This window comes from Fundulus heteroclitus, chromosome 20 (genome assembly GCF_011125445.2).
Source record: "Fundulus heteroclitus isolate FHET01 chromosome 20, MU-UCD_Fhet_4.1, whole genome shotgun sequence".
Classification (NCBI taxonomy): domain Eukaryota; kingdom Metazoa; phylum Chordata; class Actinopteri; order Cyprinodontiformes; family Fundulidae; genus Fundulus; species Fundulus heteroclitus.
The window spans coordinates 29,628,151-29,642,342 of record NC_046380.1 but is presented as its reverse complement, the minus strand read 5'-3'; the positions used below and the strand labels follow the sequence as shown (position 1 = coordinate 29,642,342).

At 42.6% G+C, this 14,192-nt stretch overlaps 1 protein-coding gene across 1 annotated transcript; it reads right to left on the bottom strand.

Moving 5' to 3' along the window:
• Positions 1-7,990: 7,990 nt before the first annotated feature.
• LOC105931713 (intermediate filament protein ON3) lies at positions 7,991-12,780 on the bottom strand. The gene is made up of 9 exons (XM_036152097.1): positions 12,390-12,780; positions 11,587-11,795; positions 11,428-11,488; positions 11,243-11,338; positions 10,976-11,140; positions 9,257-9,382; positions 8,956-9,176; positions 8,814-8,872; positions 7,991-8,636 (listed from the first exon to the last, which is right to left on the bottom strand). Exons 1-9 carry the CDS (start codon positions 12,705-12,707, stop codon positions 8,527-8,529), a joined length of 1,365 nt encoding a protein of 454 aa, XP_036007990.1. The 5' UTR covers positions 12,708-12,780; the 3' UTR covers positions 7,991-8,526.
• Between the last annotated feature and the right edge of the window lie 1,412 nt (positions 12,781-14,192).

The following is a 14,192-nucleotide window of genomic DNA, read 5'->3' as shown; positions in this document are numbered from 1 at the left end:
CTGCCTCCTTTTATACTGTGACAAACCAGAAATGGTGGAGTGGAAGTTGCTTGAGGTGGTCTTCTCAAGCACCTTAACTTGTTTTTCAACCTCTCATTTTTGCTGTCAAGCACCCCTCTCCACACCCATGGTAGAGACAGGAGAGGCCAATCCTGTTTAACAGGTGGGGAGGATTGCCGGGAGATATGCTATGACATCCTCTTCCATGAGACAGACTGCAACAAGAAAAAGATAGAAGGGTGGTGGTAGTATTATGTATGAAAGGCTAACCTCCTATTTGAAGTGTTCTTTTGTTTCTTTGGATTGTTTTTTGGTCATATAAATTCACATTGATTGGGAAAATGTTAGTGAAAATAGACATTTGAATGAAATACACAACTCAGCAAAACTTAAAGAAATTAAATTGCACTGACAAAAGAAATAAAGAAATAAAAACACGGTGATGCTCTGCTCAGCGGTGGCTGCAATTGCTCATGAGAACGTAGGACAATGAATGGCAAATAAGGCATCTATTTGTCTAGTTCAGCATTGAACATGCAGTATAACAATGTTAGACTAGCACACGATCTGCAGTTTATCTTAGAACTATAGGGGTCCTGCATATCAGTGACAGTCGACATCCCAACTCCACACACATATTACTGACTTATTTCTAAATTGTTTACTTGAAATGATTTGGTTTACCATGCCTCGCTCTCTGCTACACTTCCCATGTTTCACCAGCTTGTCACCTGCTCTACTAGAGAAAAAGAAATCTGGATTTTTCCAGATTATGGAGAATTCCTCCAGATATGTAGAGCACCATTTTCTCTCCAACATCCTAATGTGCTTCAAAGAACTAAATTAAACCAGGGAATCAGTTTCCTGTGACAAGTTATCTTTTTTTTTGAAGAGGGCTATGTTGTCTAATGCAAAACACATTAAGCCAGTAACACAGTCAACAAGAGCCCCAGTTTGTGGAGGGGAATAAATAGCACTGCAGACTCTTTAAAGTTTGATACAGCATTGTCTGATAAAAGATCTACTGTAATGAAACCATCTTTTGGGGTGGAGAACTCAGATTGAACTCAAAGGTTATTAAAAGATGGTCAGATAGAACAGGGTTGTGAGGAAATAGTAAATAATTCTTCACAATCAATGCCATGTGTTGGTCAATGTGACTGCAATATTGCGTGGACATCGGGGGCAGTTCCCCAGGATTGGCAGACTGGGGTGGTGGTCCCCCTATTTAAAAAGGGGGACCAGAGGGTGTGTTCCAATTATAGAGTAATCACTCTCTTGCGCCTCCCTGGTGAGGTCTATTCTGGGGTTCTGGAATAGTTGAATCTCAGATTCAGGAAGAACAGTTTGGTTTTCATCCTGGCCGTGGAACACTGGATCAGCTCCATACCCTCAGCAGGATCCTGGAGGGTGCATGGGAGTTTGCCCAACCAGTCTACATGTGCTTTGTGAATCTGGAGAAGGCATTCAACCGTGTCCCTCGGTCCTTTTATGGACAGAATTTCTAGGCGCAGCCAAGGTGTTGAGGGGATCCATTTTGGTGGTCTCAGGCTCGCGTTTCTGCTATTTGCAGATGACAAGGTTCTACTGGTTTCATCAGGGCGTGATCAACACCTGTGACTGGAGTGGTTTGCAGCGAGTGTGAAGCGACTGGGATGGAGAGACAGCAGGCTCAATTTACGGCAGCAGCAGCTACTAGTGGCACTTCCTGTGGCAGCTCCAGCTCAGAGTGGCACTTCCTGTGGCAGCTGTGGCACTTTCTCTGGCATGCTCTTGCCAACAAGGTGCCACGGCTCTTCCTGTACTGCTGCTTCTGTTTTTAGGCAAATTTTTTGTTATAGACGACTGTTACACTAAAACTACTTCCAAATAATCATATTTTATTTATATTATTTGCGATATAAGCTGGCGGCTCATAGTGGCACTTCTGGTGAAGGTAATAGTGGCACTTCCGGTGGCAACTCCAGCTACTAGTGGCATTTCCTGTGGCAGCTCCAGCTATATAAGCAATATAAGCTGGCGGCTCATAGTGGCACTTCTGTTGGAGCTATTAGTCGCACTTGTGGTGGCAGTGGCACTTTCACTGGCATGCGCTGACCAAGAAGATGTCACGGCTGTTGCTGCATTCCTGTTGCTGTGTGTGGGCAAATGATTTGTGATAGATGGCTGTTAGTCTATAACTACTTCCAAATCATCATGTTTTATTGATATTATTTCCAATAAAAGTTTGTGGAACTTTCGCCAGCCTTGTGGCAGCTGCATGCCACTGCAGCCACCACAAGGTGTCACTAAGCCGGCAGGCCACCTGCCGCCTTTCTGTTGCTGTTTATGGGAAAATGCTTTGATTTTGGGGTTATTTAATACCTATTATATATTTACTTTCAATTATTCATGTGTTAAATTCACATAATTTAACAAACATTTTCAAGCAATTTAATAGAAAAGTCCAACGACCCCATGAGGGACTAAGCGGGTTAGAAAATGGATGGATGGATGGATGGATGATAGAAAAGTTATAAGGTTGCTGTATGAGTGGTTTAACTCGTGATAAGAAAAACAAATGTGGTGATATAAAAACATCACTTGAAAACACACTGGCACACTTAGGAAGTCTGTGGCCGTTAGGTGCCACGAAGATGCTACGATAAGGCCATAGGATGCCAGGATGCCACCAAGATGCCAGACCTGTTGTAAAAGCCTCCAACATCCCACGCCGGCTGCCGTTGTTTTCATGGAAGCAATGCTGATTAATGGCAAGCGGGATGTCAGGTTAGCTATGAGCTACTGACCGTTAGTGAAGTACTTTCAATTGAGGGTGTCATTATTTTTTCTGGGTTAATAAACAGTGTTAGACACAAAATATAAAGTGACTGTATACTTCAGATATATTTTCTAATAGGATGGCATGTGTATGAGGTGCTAAAAGGATGGCAAAGACTTACTGCACAAACAGTCGGTTTATTACACAGTGTGAGATATTACTGTGAGCTGTCACATAAAGAAAAAGTCATTGAAAAACACACCAGTACTCGGTACAATTCCCTGGCCATGAAGACACCACCTAAATGAAGGGAAAACTGAGTACATTCCCTTCAATTCTAAATCTTGTCAGGTCTCAAGCCTTGGTCCCATATCTCCACATTTTACTTCAGCTGTGAGAAACCAAGGTGTGATTTTTGACAGCACTCTAACGTTTGATAAACAGGTTAACTCAGTGGTCAGAGCAAGGTTATTTCAGCTAACACTCCCATCAAAAGTCAAACCCTTTCTATCACAGGCTGATCTTGAAAAGGCAATACATGCATTTAAGGCTGGACAATTATAATGTGCTGTGCAGGAATCAGCTAGTCCATTCTCCTTGAGCTTCAACTGGTCCAAAATGCAGCTGCTCGATTTCTCTCAAACGCTCCCAGACAAGCCCACATTACCCCCACTCTCTGATCTCTCCACTGGCTTCCAGTTCGCTTTAGGATAGACTTTAAAGTCCTGCTGTTTGCTTTTAAAGTCATAACTCACCCTGCTCCAGCATATTTGTCTGAGCTTTTAACCATTCGCCACAATGTCAGGACTCTGCATTCATCGGAGAACACTGCATGTTCCCAGGACTAGGTGCAAAAGATGGGATGATCATTCTTTTGCTGTTTTTGCTCCTAAGTTGTGGAACGCTTTACCACCAGAGCCACGATCCATTACTGAGCTAGGAGTATTTAAATCACAGCTAAAAAAACACATCTGTTCAGACAGGCCCTTCACTCCTAGCTGTTCAACTGTGGATAACTTTTGTTTATTTGGTGGTTTTATGTTTCTATATAGCTTTTAATACTGTTTTGAATTGAGCTTTTATGCACTTTTCTAGTTTTTATCTCTTTTTATCCTGTTATTTTACAATACATTTTTTTATATATTTTGCCTCAGCATCTTTTTTTTGTATTTTAGCTTGTAGACCACATGGTGCACCATATGGATTGTTGAAAAGCGCTATATAAATAAACTTTGATTGATTAATTAATTAGATGCCCTAAAGGCGTTTGACAGTGTATTTTGAAAATATCTATTCCATACACTGAAACATTTTAGATTTGGCGCACACTTTGTTTACTGGATACAAACACTTTACTCCTCTCCACAGGCAGCGGTCAAAGTTAATGGCTGTTGTCAGGATGCAGCTTATTGGCTGCATGCTGAGCCTCTCTCCCTCTCTCTTGTTCCTGCGCAGCCTGATCGGTTTCACCTGGCAGGCTGCAATTAACCCACAACTGCTTCCACCTGTTTCCACCGCTTTATAAGACTCACCTCTTTCTGTTCCCGTCGCCGGTCCATAGCGTTCACTCCCGCTCAGTCCCTGCCAGTATTCTTGTCAGCTCCGTTTGTTACGGTCAGCCTGAAGACTCCTTTCACCTGGTCTTGTTACAGTCAGCCCAAAGACTTTCCGACAGTTTGTTTTCTCCAGAGCTCGGCTCAGACGTTCAGCCCTCCACTGCATGGCTCAGACGTTCAGCCCTCCACGGCTCGGCTCTGACGTTCTGCTCTCCACTGCATGGCTCAGACGTTCTGCTCTCCACGGCTCGGCTCTGACGTTCTGCTCTCCACTGCTCGGCTCTGACGTTCTGCTCTCCACTGCTCGGCTCTGACGTTCTGCTCTCCACTGCTCGGCTCTGATGCTCTGCTCTCCAGCACCCGGCTCAGATGTTCTGCTCTCCAGTGTTCGGCTCCAGAGTTCCTCCCGGTCAGTCTCTCCACACTCCTCCTGCCGGCCAGCTTCTACACCCTTCACCTCCGTCCGTTGAAAGACTCTGGTCTCATCCTCCATCTTCCAAACTATTCAATAAAACTCACTCATAAGAACTGACTCTGTGTGTGCGTGCTGTGTCCGGGTTCATCCCAGAAAAATATATCATAACAGCTGTAAGTAGATTTCATAGGAAGGGAGGGCAGACTTCCTGTTTGCCATCAGTACTGAACCATTAGTCCAAATCATTACAGATGGTGCTAATATTAATGGAATAGTATTAGACAGTGAAGTACACAAAATTTCTAAGCAGAACAGAACAGAGGAACAGAGGTCTTCGGCACCCTGAGTAACAACTGGTCAGCTGATCTAAGGGAACGGTTATGAACAAAATAGAACAAACCAAACACAGCAAACATAAGACTCAGATCCTCTCAATCATATTGATTGCTCTAAGATAATGAAAAACAATTCCATACCACTTATGTCTTGAATTCATTCTAGGGTGTTTAAACGGTAATTAAACATTCATCCACCATGCCACTGAGATGGCTTTCATAAAGCAAACCTGGTTTTAACTTTATTTTTGGTCAAAGGCAACTAAATGAAAAACCAATCAACACAGCAAACATAAGACTCAGATCCTCTCAGTCATATTGATTGCTCTAAGATAATGAAAAACAATTCCATAGCACTTATGTCTTGAATTCATTCTAAAAATTTCTATTAAATTAAAGCGTATTCTTTCCATGCTCCTTATTTCCTCACATTTCTTACAATGTAACATGACATATTCTATTGTCTCTTATTGCCCACAATAGTCAAATCTGCCAGTGCTATGTTTACCTATTTTAAAAAAAGAAGCTGAAGCGCAAGTTCAATTGAAGAAACTCATCGCCTGCCTCCATTCAATGAGTCCGATCCGCCTCTGATGTGAGCCAATCAGCTACGAACCGCACCTCCATGAAGCCCAATCAGCATCCCGCGCTCATCTTAAAAGCAACTTCAAATCCACGTCTCAGCCTGCTAACCAGCAAATGCAAACGGATTGCATGTCGGATTTCGAATCAGATGTCCGATTCAACCCACCCCCAACCCCTTCTCCACCATCGTAGCTGAGTTCATCTAGCTTCCAAGACGTTCCTCCATCCTCAACCCATCAGAGTGTTTTCTCCCTTCAGTCTTCAGCACTCCCTATCACCTCGTTATTGGTCCGGCAGAAGACCACCATGTTGGGCCCGGTTCTGCCAGAGGTTTCTTCCCAAAGGGGAGTTTTTCCTCTCCACAGTCGCTTCAAGCTTGCTCATCATGGACAGTTCATGCAAACCTGTGTTTATCAAGTTGGACATCTATCTTAAACAGATCACCATATGGACTGAACAAACTTCTTCACTCCACCACCAGTTTCAGACCTGGGGGGGAACATCCCTGTTCTCATACATCTACTTATGCATATTAAAGTATAATTCAGCATTAATGTTCCTGCCGAGGTCTGAGCGCCAAAGACTTAAAATATTGTGTCAATAAAATTCTTCTAATTGCCATTTCTTTCTCTTTGAGTTTTTCAGATTGAAACAGGGATGAGTTGGCTGAGACAGGTATTTATAGACAGGGAAACAGGTGAGCAGTTAGCAGTAATTAATGGCAGCAGGTGGAGCTGATCTAGGCTAACTGACTGGTGATTGGTGACTGAGGAGTGGACTGAGCTGATTGGGTGGTGACAAATGGCTGTTGGCTGAGGGGAGTGGTAACTAATTAGTCCAAAAAAGTAAAAAAAAAAAAAAGTAATCAAAAGCCTAGATCGTGACAATTATCTATTCCATCTGACAATTTTGCTTTTACCCCTTTTGTGTGGGTGCATCTGCAGCCATCGCATTGAGAATAGGAAAGTTTAAATAATTTGAAGGAGATGACTGATTTATCTTGCAGCCAGCTGCCATATTCTACATAATATTTGTATGATTATTAAAGATGTTTATGTGCTTTGTTCCTCCACTGTTTAGGCGGTGGATCAACCAAACAGCTCTCTCTGTTTTCGCCATCCTCCCTGCTTAAGACACTCTAAGGCTGCATCCGAAACATTCTAACTATATCTCCTAGTTCCTGTTCTTGACCTTTCATGAGGTCAACAGCAAGAACTCTATCATGCAAAGGAAAGGAGCTTCAGACTGCTCTGCCAATTTCGGACAGTCTTTAACTCATATGTCATTACAAGACAAGCACACATATGGATGATTCTAGTCAAATCGGGCCTACAGCCATCTGAAAAAGAACTACAAATTGTGCGCTCCGTAGTGTGTCTGGGCTCTCCCTTAGAGATAGGGTGAGGAGCTCAGTCATCCGGGGAGGACTCAGAGTAGAGCCGCTGCTCCTCCACGTCGAGAGGAGCCAGTTGAGGTGGCTCGGGCATCTGGTCAGGATGCCTCCTGGACACCTCCCTGGAGAGGTGTTCCGGGCACGTCCCACCGGGAGGAGGCCCAGGGGAAGACCCAGCACACGCTGGAGGGACTATGTCTCCCGGCTGGCCTGGGAACGCCTTGGGGTTCCTTCTGAGGAGCTGGCCCAAGTGGCTGGGGAGAGGGACGTCTGGGCCTCCCTACTGAAGCTGCTACCCCCGCGACCCGACCCCGGATAAGCGGAAGACAACGGACGGACGGACGGAACGGACTATTTTCAAGCATTTTCATTTGACCTATTTTCCAATTTAACATATTTTTACTTTTTAAACATGTAATTATATGAGCCTTAGAAAAAACATTGACATTGGTCAAAATCAGAATGAGCAGAATAGGTATATCATTTGTGCATCTTCTTATTTTACTGTATTCTTATTTTTTGTCTGCACCATCAACACCAAGTCAGATTCCTTGTGAGTGCAAACCTACTTGCCGATTAAACTTGATTCTGATTCTGAAAGGGATCTGTCCGAAAACAGCTACCATTGGGAGACATTTTTACCCCTTTTGTAATCCAACTAATAAGTTAAAGTGACTGAGAAATCTGCATAAGTTTGAAAAAGTTGTTTACTTTTAGTAATCGAAACAATAATAAAGAAAGACCTTTTTTGTTATATTCTCAGATTCACTTTAATGGGATGTTTAAATGGTAATTAAACATTCATTCATCATGCCACTGAGATAGCTTTCATAAAGCAAACCTGGTTTTAACTTTATTTTTGGTCAAAGGCAACTAAATGAAAAACCAAAGGAGAGTTTGAACAAAGCTAAAGGGAGTGAGTCAATAACCAATCAGATAACAAGGTTTCAATGTAAACATGTAAATTCAATAAATGTTTATTCTGTATTTTTCCAGTTTAGGTCTAGTGAGAGACTTGCTCAACTTAAGCATCTTGAAGATCACAAGAATGAGTAACAAGATTTTAAAGACAACCAATGGTTGACTGTAAACTACAGTTGTAGTCTGAGGCAGAAATAAAATTGAAGCACATTTTCCTGTGTTGCAAAAGAAGTAAAGCATTCACTTGCTATATGTGCTATAACTATAAAACTATATGTGTTTTACCACTCTACATTAACCTTTGTGTCTCCTTTTCCAAGAGATGTCAGTACAGAAAAAATATTGCCATGCTAACTGACCTGGCCCTTCAGAAACCTCTGTTTATATGTTGTTGACCAGAACATAATTGTTGCCCGTTTTAAGAATTGCAGATTTTCTGAGACACTCAGCTCATTTCTTGAATACGTGTGACAGCATTACTTACTGAAAGGGTAGAGATTTAGCACAAATTCAAAGGTTTCTGAAGGGTCTAAAAAGTAGCTCTACTTCTAAGAAAAACATTAATATAATCTTTTGGAGCTGCTTTGTGTGGTGACAGACTTGGTGATGGCACCACCATAACCACTGGACATGCCACCATACCCATATCCGGTGTTGCCACTGATTACTCCTGCAGCACAAAACAAAAAAGAAGGTAAGGTAAGGTAAGTTTATTTATATAGCACTTTTCAGTAACAAGACATTCAAAGTGCTGTACATGTACAAGAAGGAATACGATTTTTTTCTTCTATTATCTCAGTGTCTTATTTGCCACATATGATGATGATAAATTACACTGGATACCTACCATAGCCTGCAGAGCTCTGCTGCACATGGATTTTGGAGCTGGATCCTCCACTAGACAGTCTTTAAGAGAAACAATGGAGACTTAGTGCTCAAAGTGGCGGTTAGGCTTACAATTGAAATAAACATTGAGTTTTTTTTCCCACCTGAACTCTTCTCCCTCCAGCAGTTTCCTGTAGGTGGCAATCTCAAGGTCCAGAGCGATCTTGATGTTCAACAGGTCCTGGTAGTCACGCACCTGGCGGGCCATCTCTAGCTTGGTTTTGCTAAGTGCATCCTCCAGATCCTTGATCTTAGCCTTGGCATCGTTTACCATCTTTTCACCCTTTTCCTCAGCCTCTGTGATCTGAAGCTCAATGCTGCTCCTCTGTAGAAAATGTCACAAGTGGCTGAATGTCTAAACATAATTCTAAACAATATTTTAGACACCATATTGTTGAATTGTACCTGTGCCTTCATGGCTTCAATCTCATTCTGAAGACGTGAAATCATACGCTTCAGGTCAGTAATCTCAGACTTTGTTGAGCGCAGGTCTGTCTCATATTGTCCTGCGGAGCTCTGCATTTCATTAAACTGTCAATTAGAAGAACAGAATTAGTTCTAAGAACCTCAACTCCAGAAAGATGGTTATGTTGTGCCATCAGGCCATGGGCAAAAGTCTGATTGAATTGGGAACACCATGTAACATGAGGAGAAATCTAAATGGGTTGTAAGCAAAGGTATTTCACACATTCACGCAGAGACAGCCTCTCACAGCAGGGTGCCCTGCTATGAGGCCACATTCCACCTCACTCTCTTCTTCTTGCTGGTGGACTCTCAAGGAGAGGGTGCGCACTGGGGGGGGACCAGCCATGCTATGCGGGCCTCATGGGGCTTAAAGACTCACAAGCTGTGTAAAATTAGACTTCTGTGAAACTCATATCCCGTTGCTTCAGTGGAGCGACAAAGGGGGGAATTCTCATCGTCCTCTGCAGAGCAGAGGACCTGATTGGCATTGGAAAGCTGCTGGCCAAATCAGCATTAAGTCTGCAGTCTGACTTCTGTTTAACCAAATGTCGAAGTGAAAGAATCCATCTAGCCGAACCAGCTTTATTTTTCTCAGCTGTTGCAGGAAAGCTGACGCTAGACGGCGTTAAGCGGTCTCCTTTCCTCACCAGGCCAAGCTGAGACGAGAGGCTGATCGGGAGTCGCCTGCTGCAGGGCTGAGTTTCGCATTCCGGGGACTCGACTGCATTTCGGACCTCTGAGCGGCCTCCTCCGACCGCGTTTCGGCCAGCCACAGAGCCACATGCCCGCTGCTTTTCCTGGAGTACTGCTTTCCCAAAGTGAACTGAACTCACATTGTGACTGGGTTGAAACACATGCCCAATGTTGTACTGAATTAGTTTAGCCAATTTAACCTCAATTCACATTCTTTTTTTTTCTTTTCTTTTGAGGTTTTTACGGCACTAGTGGCTCGTTTTTTTTTGTATAGTGGGCTGACAGGAAAGGGGGTACGAGAGAGAGGGGGAGACCTGTGGCAAAGGACCACAGGTCGTAGTCGAACCTGGGTCAGCCGCGTGGAGGACTAAGGCCTCCGTACATGGGTTGTGCGCGCTAACCAATGTGCCACCGAAGCATAGCCACCTCAATTCTCATTCTTTAAGATGAACTTTGGTTCTTTAACTCAGATTTGCAGTGAACCATCATTCACTGAAGTATTCTGATGATGATGTTAATCAACCAGTTTATTTTGTCTTTTGTATGTACATAGTTCTTTAGCTTCTTTTCATCTTTATTTTGCTTAGTAGTTTTAATTAAGTTTTACTAGCCTCGTAGAGAGGATTAGTTGATTGAAATATAGTGTTAATTCAGATAAATAGTGATGTTCTCTGGATGTTCATATTATTTCTGTTAATAAATTCTTGAACTTGAAGAGAAGTTGTCACTCCTTTATTCTATATGTGTGCGTAGTCCACTGTTAAAAGAACGCCATTGCTCGAATCATCCCTTTCAACTATTGTCCTGATATCAGCTCTTAGACTGATATTCACTGGACAATACCTAAAACACAGAGTTATTTATTAAAGATTAAATCACCTTAAAACAGTGTGTAATAGCACAACATTTACATGCTCATGCCTGTAATAGAATGGGGAAAAGAACATCAACCACAATTTTAGGTACCTTCTGCTTGTACCAGCTCTCTGCTTCAGCCTTGCTCTGGTTTGCAATTTCTTCATACTGAGCACGCACTTCAGCCACAATTGCATCCATATCAAGGGTACGGCTGTTGTCCATCTCCACAACAACACTGGTGTCCTTTATCTGGCCCTGCAGCTCAGAAAGCTCCTGCAGCACAAAAAGTTGCCAATTTAGCTCCTCTGTGCAGGATCTTGATGGACACTAGTCATAATTATATTGCAAGTAGTTTGATACAGAAGTTGTACATACAGCTTGATACACAGCCCTGAGGAAGTCAATCTCATCCTGAAGAGCATCCACTCTAGCCACCAGCTCCGCCCTGTTCATGTAGGCAGCATCGACATCCTGGAAACACAAGAATGTTTTTTTTTTATCTATCCAAATTCCAGAAATGAATTGAAACAATTAAAAGAGCCAAGTTCATGTTATCGTACTTTCTTCAAGAGCACAAATTCATTCTCAGCAGATGTACGCTTGTTGATTTCGTCTTCATACCTTTTGGAAGATAAAACAAGAGCATATTTTCTTTCTATATCTATACAGTGAAATAGACTCTGAGCATAAATGCTTCAGTTAATTCTTCCAAAACTCACTTTGTCTTGAAGTCCTCAACCAGGCCTTGCGTGTTTTTCAGTTCTCCCTCCAACTTAATTTTCTCATTACCAAGACCATCAAGCTGTCTGCGCAGGTTGGCAATGTAGGCCTCGAACATGCCGTCAATGTTGGACCGGCTTGTGGTTTGCTCCTGCAGGAGGCTCCATTTTGTCTCCAGAATCTTGTTTTGCTGCTCCAGAGAACGGACCTGCAGAAAAAAATAGAAAACAAAACATGATGTGTTTTGCTGGTTAAAATAAAAATTTGAAGGGTTTGTCATTTCAGGGATGAGGCTTTAAATGCCTTTGATGTTGGTATAAATACTAAATAAATTTAAACTTTTTTAAAAACTGGTTGATCCATGTGCAATGTGCAAATGACAGACTTTGGACTCTTTAGTGGTATTGTGTTAACTATGCCGGTTGACCAAGTGAGCATTGATATAATCTCTACCTAAGTTTAGTGGGCAGAGTTGCCTGCACACAGCTCATATGGGCTTTCAAGCCAAGTACAGTAGAGTTTAGATTGAATTAAAGGAGGAAGAAGCAAATCAGCGCATGACTGACATAATAATATGAGCAGCTTCAGGTACAGACACATGCCAGAGATCATTATGCCTCAGAGATCAGATATACAGTGTCTTTACGCATAATCCTAAACACTACATTTCCTATGTGCTTTAACTTCTCTCTCATTTTTCTTTCAAACACAAGTCAAAGATGGCAAAATTAGCAGTAGTTGTTTCAGGCAAATCAAGACTGCAGTAGCTGAACTGTGGCAAAGAGGTAGACAGTACACCAACCTTGTCGATGAACGAGGCAAAACGGTTGTTGAGGGTCTTGATCTGCTCCTTCTCTTGGATGCGGATAGCCTGAGCGGTGTCGTCAAAATCTCTATGTATTGGGGTCAGCAGGCTCTGGTTGAAGTGGACTGGTGAAATTTGTGGCGTTATGCTCTGCTGCGTAAAACAAAACCCCTGCCTTGCCAAAGACATGCTGCTGATGCCACCAGCGTAGCTGGGTGCAAAACCATAAATTGCTGTCTGGTTGCTCCAGGTGCCAGGTGTTGCATAGGATTGTCTGACGGTCCTGGAGCTTGTAGTTGACATTGCCCTCCTCATCTTGGCAGTGTAAAAGATTGTCCACTGGCTGAGCAAAAGAAACCTGGAGATGTACACGCTTCAAAAGGAGAGTCCCTCTGAGTGTCTGACTGCTGATGCTGCCTCCTTTTATACTGTGGCAAATTAGGGGGAGTTGCTTGAGGTGGTCTTCTTCAGCCACCTCAACATGTTTTTCAACCTTTCATTTTTGCAGTCAAGCGTCCCCCTACACACCCGTGATAGAGACAGGAGAGGCCAGTCTTGTCTAACAGGTGGGGAGGATTACAATGAGATAAGATATGACATCTTCTTCCATCAGACAGACTGCAACAAAAAAAGATAGAAGGGTGGGGACAGTAGTATGTATGAAATGTTAACCTCCTTTATGAGATGTTCTTGTTTCTTTGGGTTGTTTTTATGTTTGTTTAATACAAGTTCACAAAATCATGAAAATAGACTGTTGAATGAAATACATGACTCAGCAAAAAAAAAAAAAAAAATTGCATTAACAAAAAACAAAACAACTACAGTGATGCCCTCCTCAGCGGTGGGTGCAATCACTCCTGAGAACATTGGACATTGAAAGGCATCCGTACCTCTGGTTCAGTATTGAACATTCAGAATAGCAGTAGTAGACTAGCATATGAACTGCAGTGTATCCTATAACTACATGTATCCCACATATCAGTGACAGAGGACATCACAACTCTACACACATATTACTAACCAACTTATTTTTGAATAGTTTACTTTAAATTGTTTGGTTAATCGTGCCTCACTCTCTTCTACACTTCCAACTTTCCAAAGTTTATCACCTGCTGTACCAGAGAAAACAAAACTAGATTTGTTCTATGCAATTGTTAAGGACTCATAAATCTCCAAAGCAAGACCCCTCTTGGTAGATCAGATCACAATCTTGTTTTTCTCTGCCCAGAATATAAGCCTCTTTTTCAGGCGCAACCTGCAGTAAAAAGACTGTGAGAAGATGGTCAAAGGAAGCTAAGGAACCCCTTAAGGGTTGTTTGGAGGCAATAGACTGCTGTGCACTGTGTCAGCCACATGGAGAGGACATCAATACCATGAGTGTGTGACTGACTTTATAAACTGCTTTGTGGATAACCCCATCCCCACCAGAACAGTGGGGATGCTTCCCCAACAACAAACCCTGAATCACCAGTTAATTGAAGGAACTGATGAATGAGAAAAAAGAGCCTTCAGGAAGGGAGACCAGGAATTACCAGGGAGTCTACAGAAGCAACTTAAAGTTAAGATAAGCAAGGATGTGTACAGGAAGAACCTTGAGAGCAAGCTCCAGCAGAACAATATAAGAGATGTGTGGTCAAACACGATTACTGAAAACGATTACTGGCTTTAAGCAGCAGGAGGATTGGACAGATGGAAGTCTGAACAGAGCCAATGAGCTGAACACATTCTTCAACAGGTTTAGTTCAGGAACAAACTTGGCATCCTTCTCTCTTGCCCACAGCCAAATAGACATCAGACCCT

What these genes read in the sequence shown, in the direction of transcription:
- LOC105931713 (XM_036152097.1), bottom strand. Translation starts at nt 12,707, where the DNA reads ATGAGGAGGGCAATGTCAACTACAAGCTCCAGGACCGTCAGACAATCC. An exon ending in GTTGAGGACTTCAAGACAAA is followed by an intron (nt 11,489 to 11,586) that starts GTGAGTTTTGGA and finishes ATCTTCCAAAAG; the next exon opens with GTATGAAGACGAAATCAACA. An exon ending in CTGGAGGGAGAAGAGTTCAG is followed by an intron (nt 8,873 to 8,955) that starts GTGGGAAAAAAA and finishes TTTCTCTTAAAG; the next exon opens with ACTGTCTAGTGGAGGATCCA.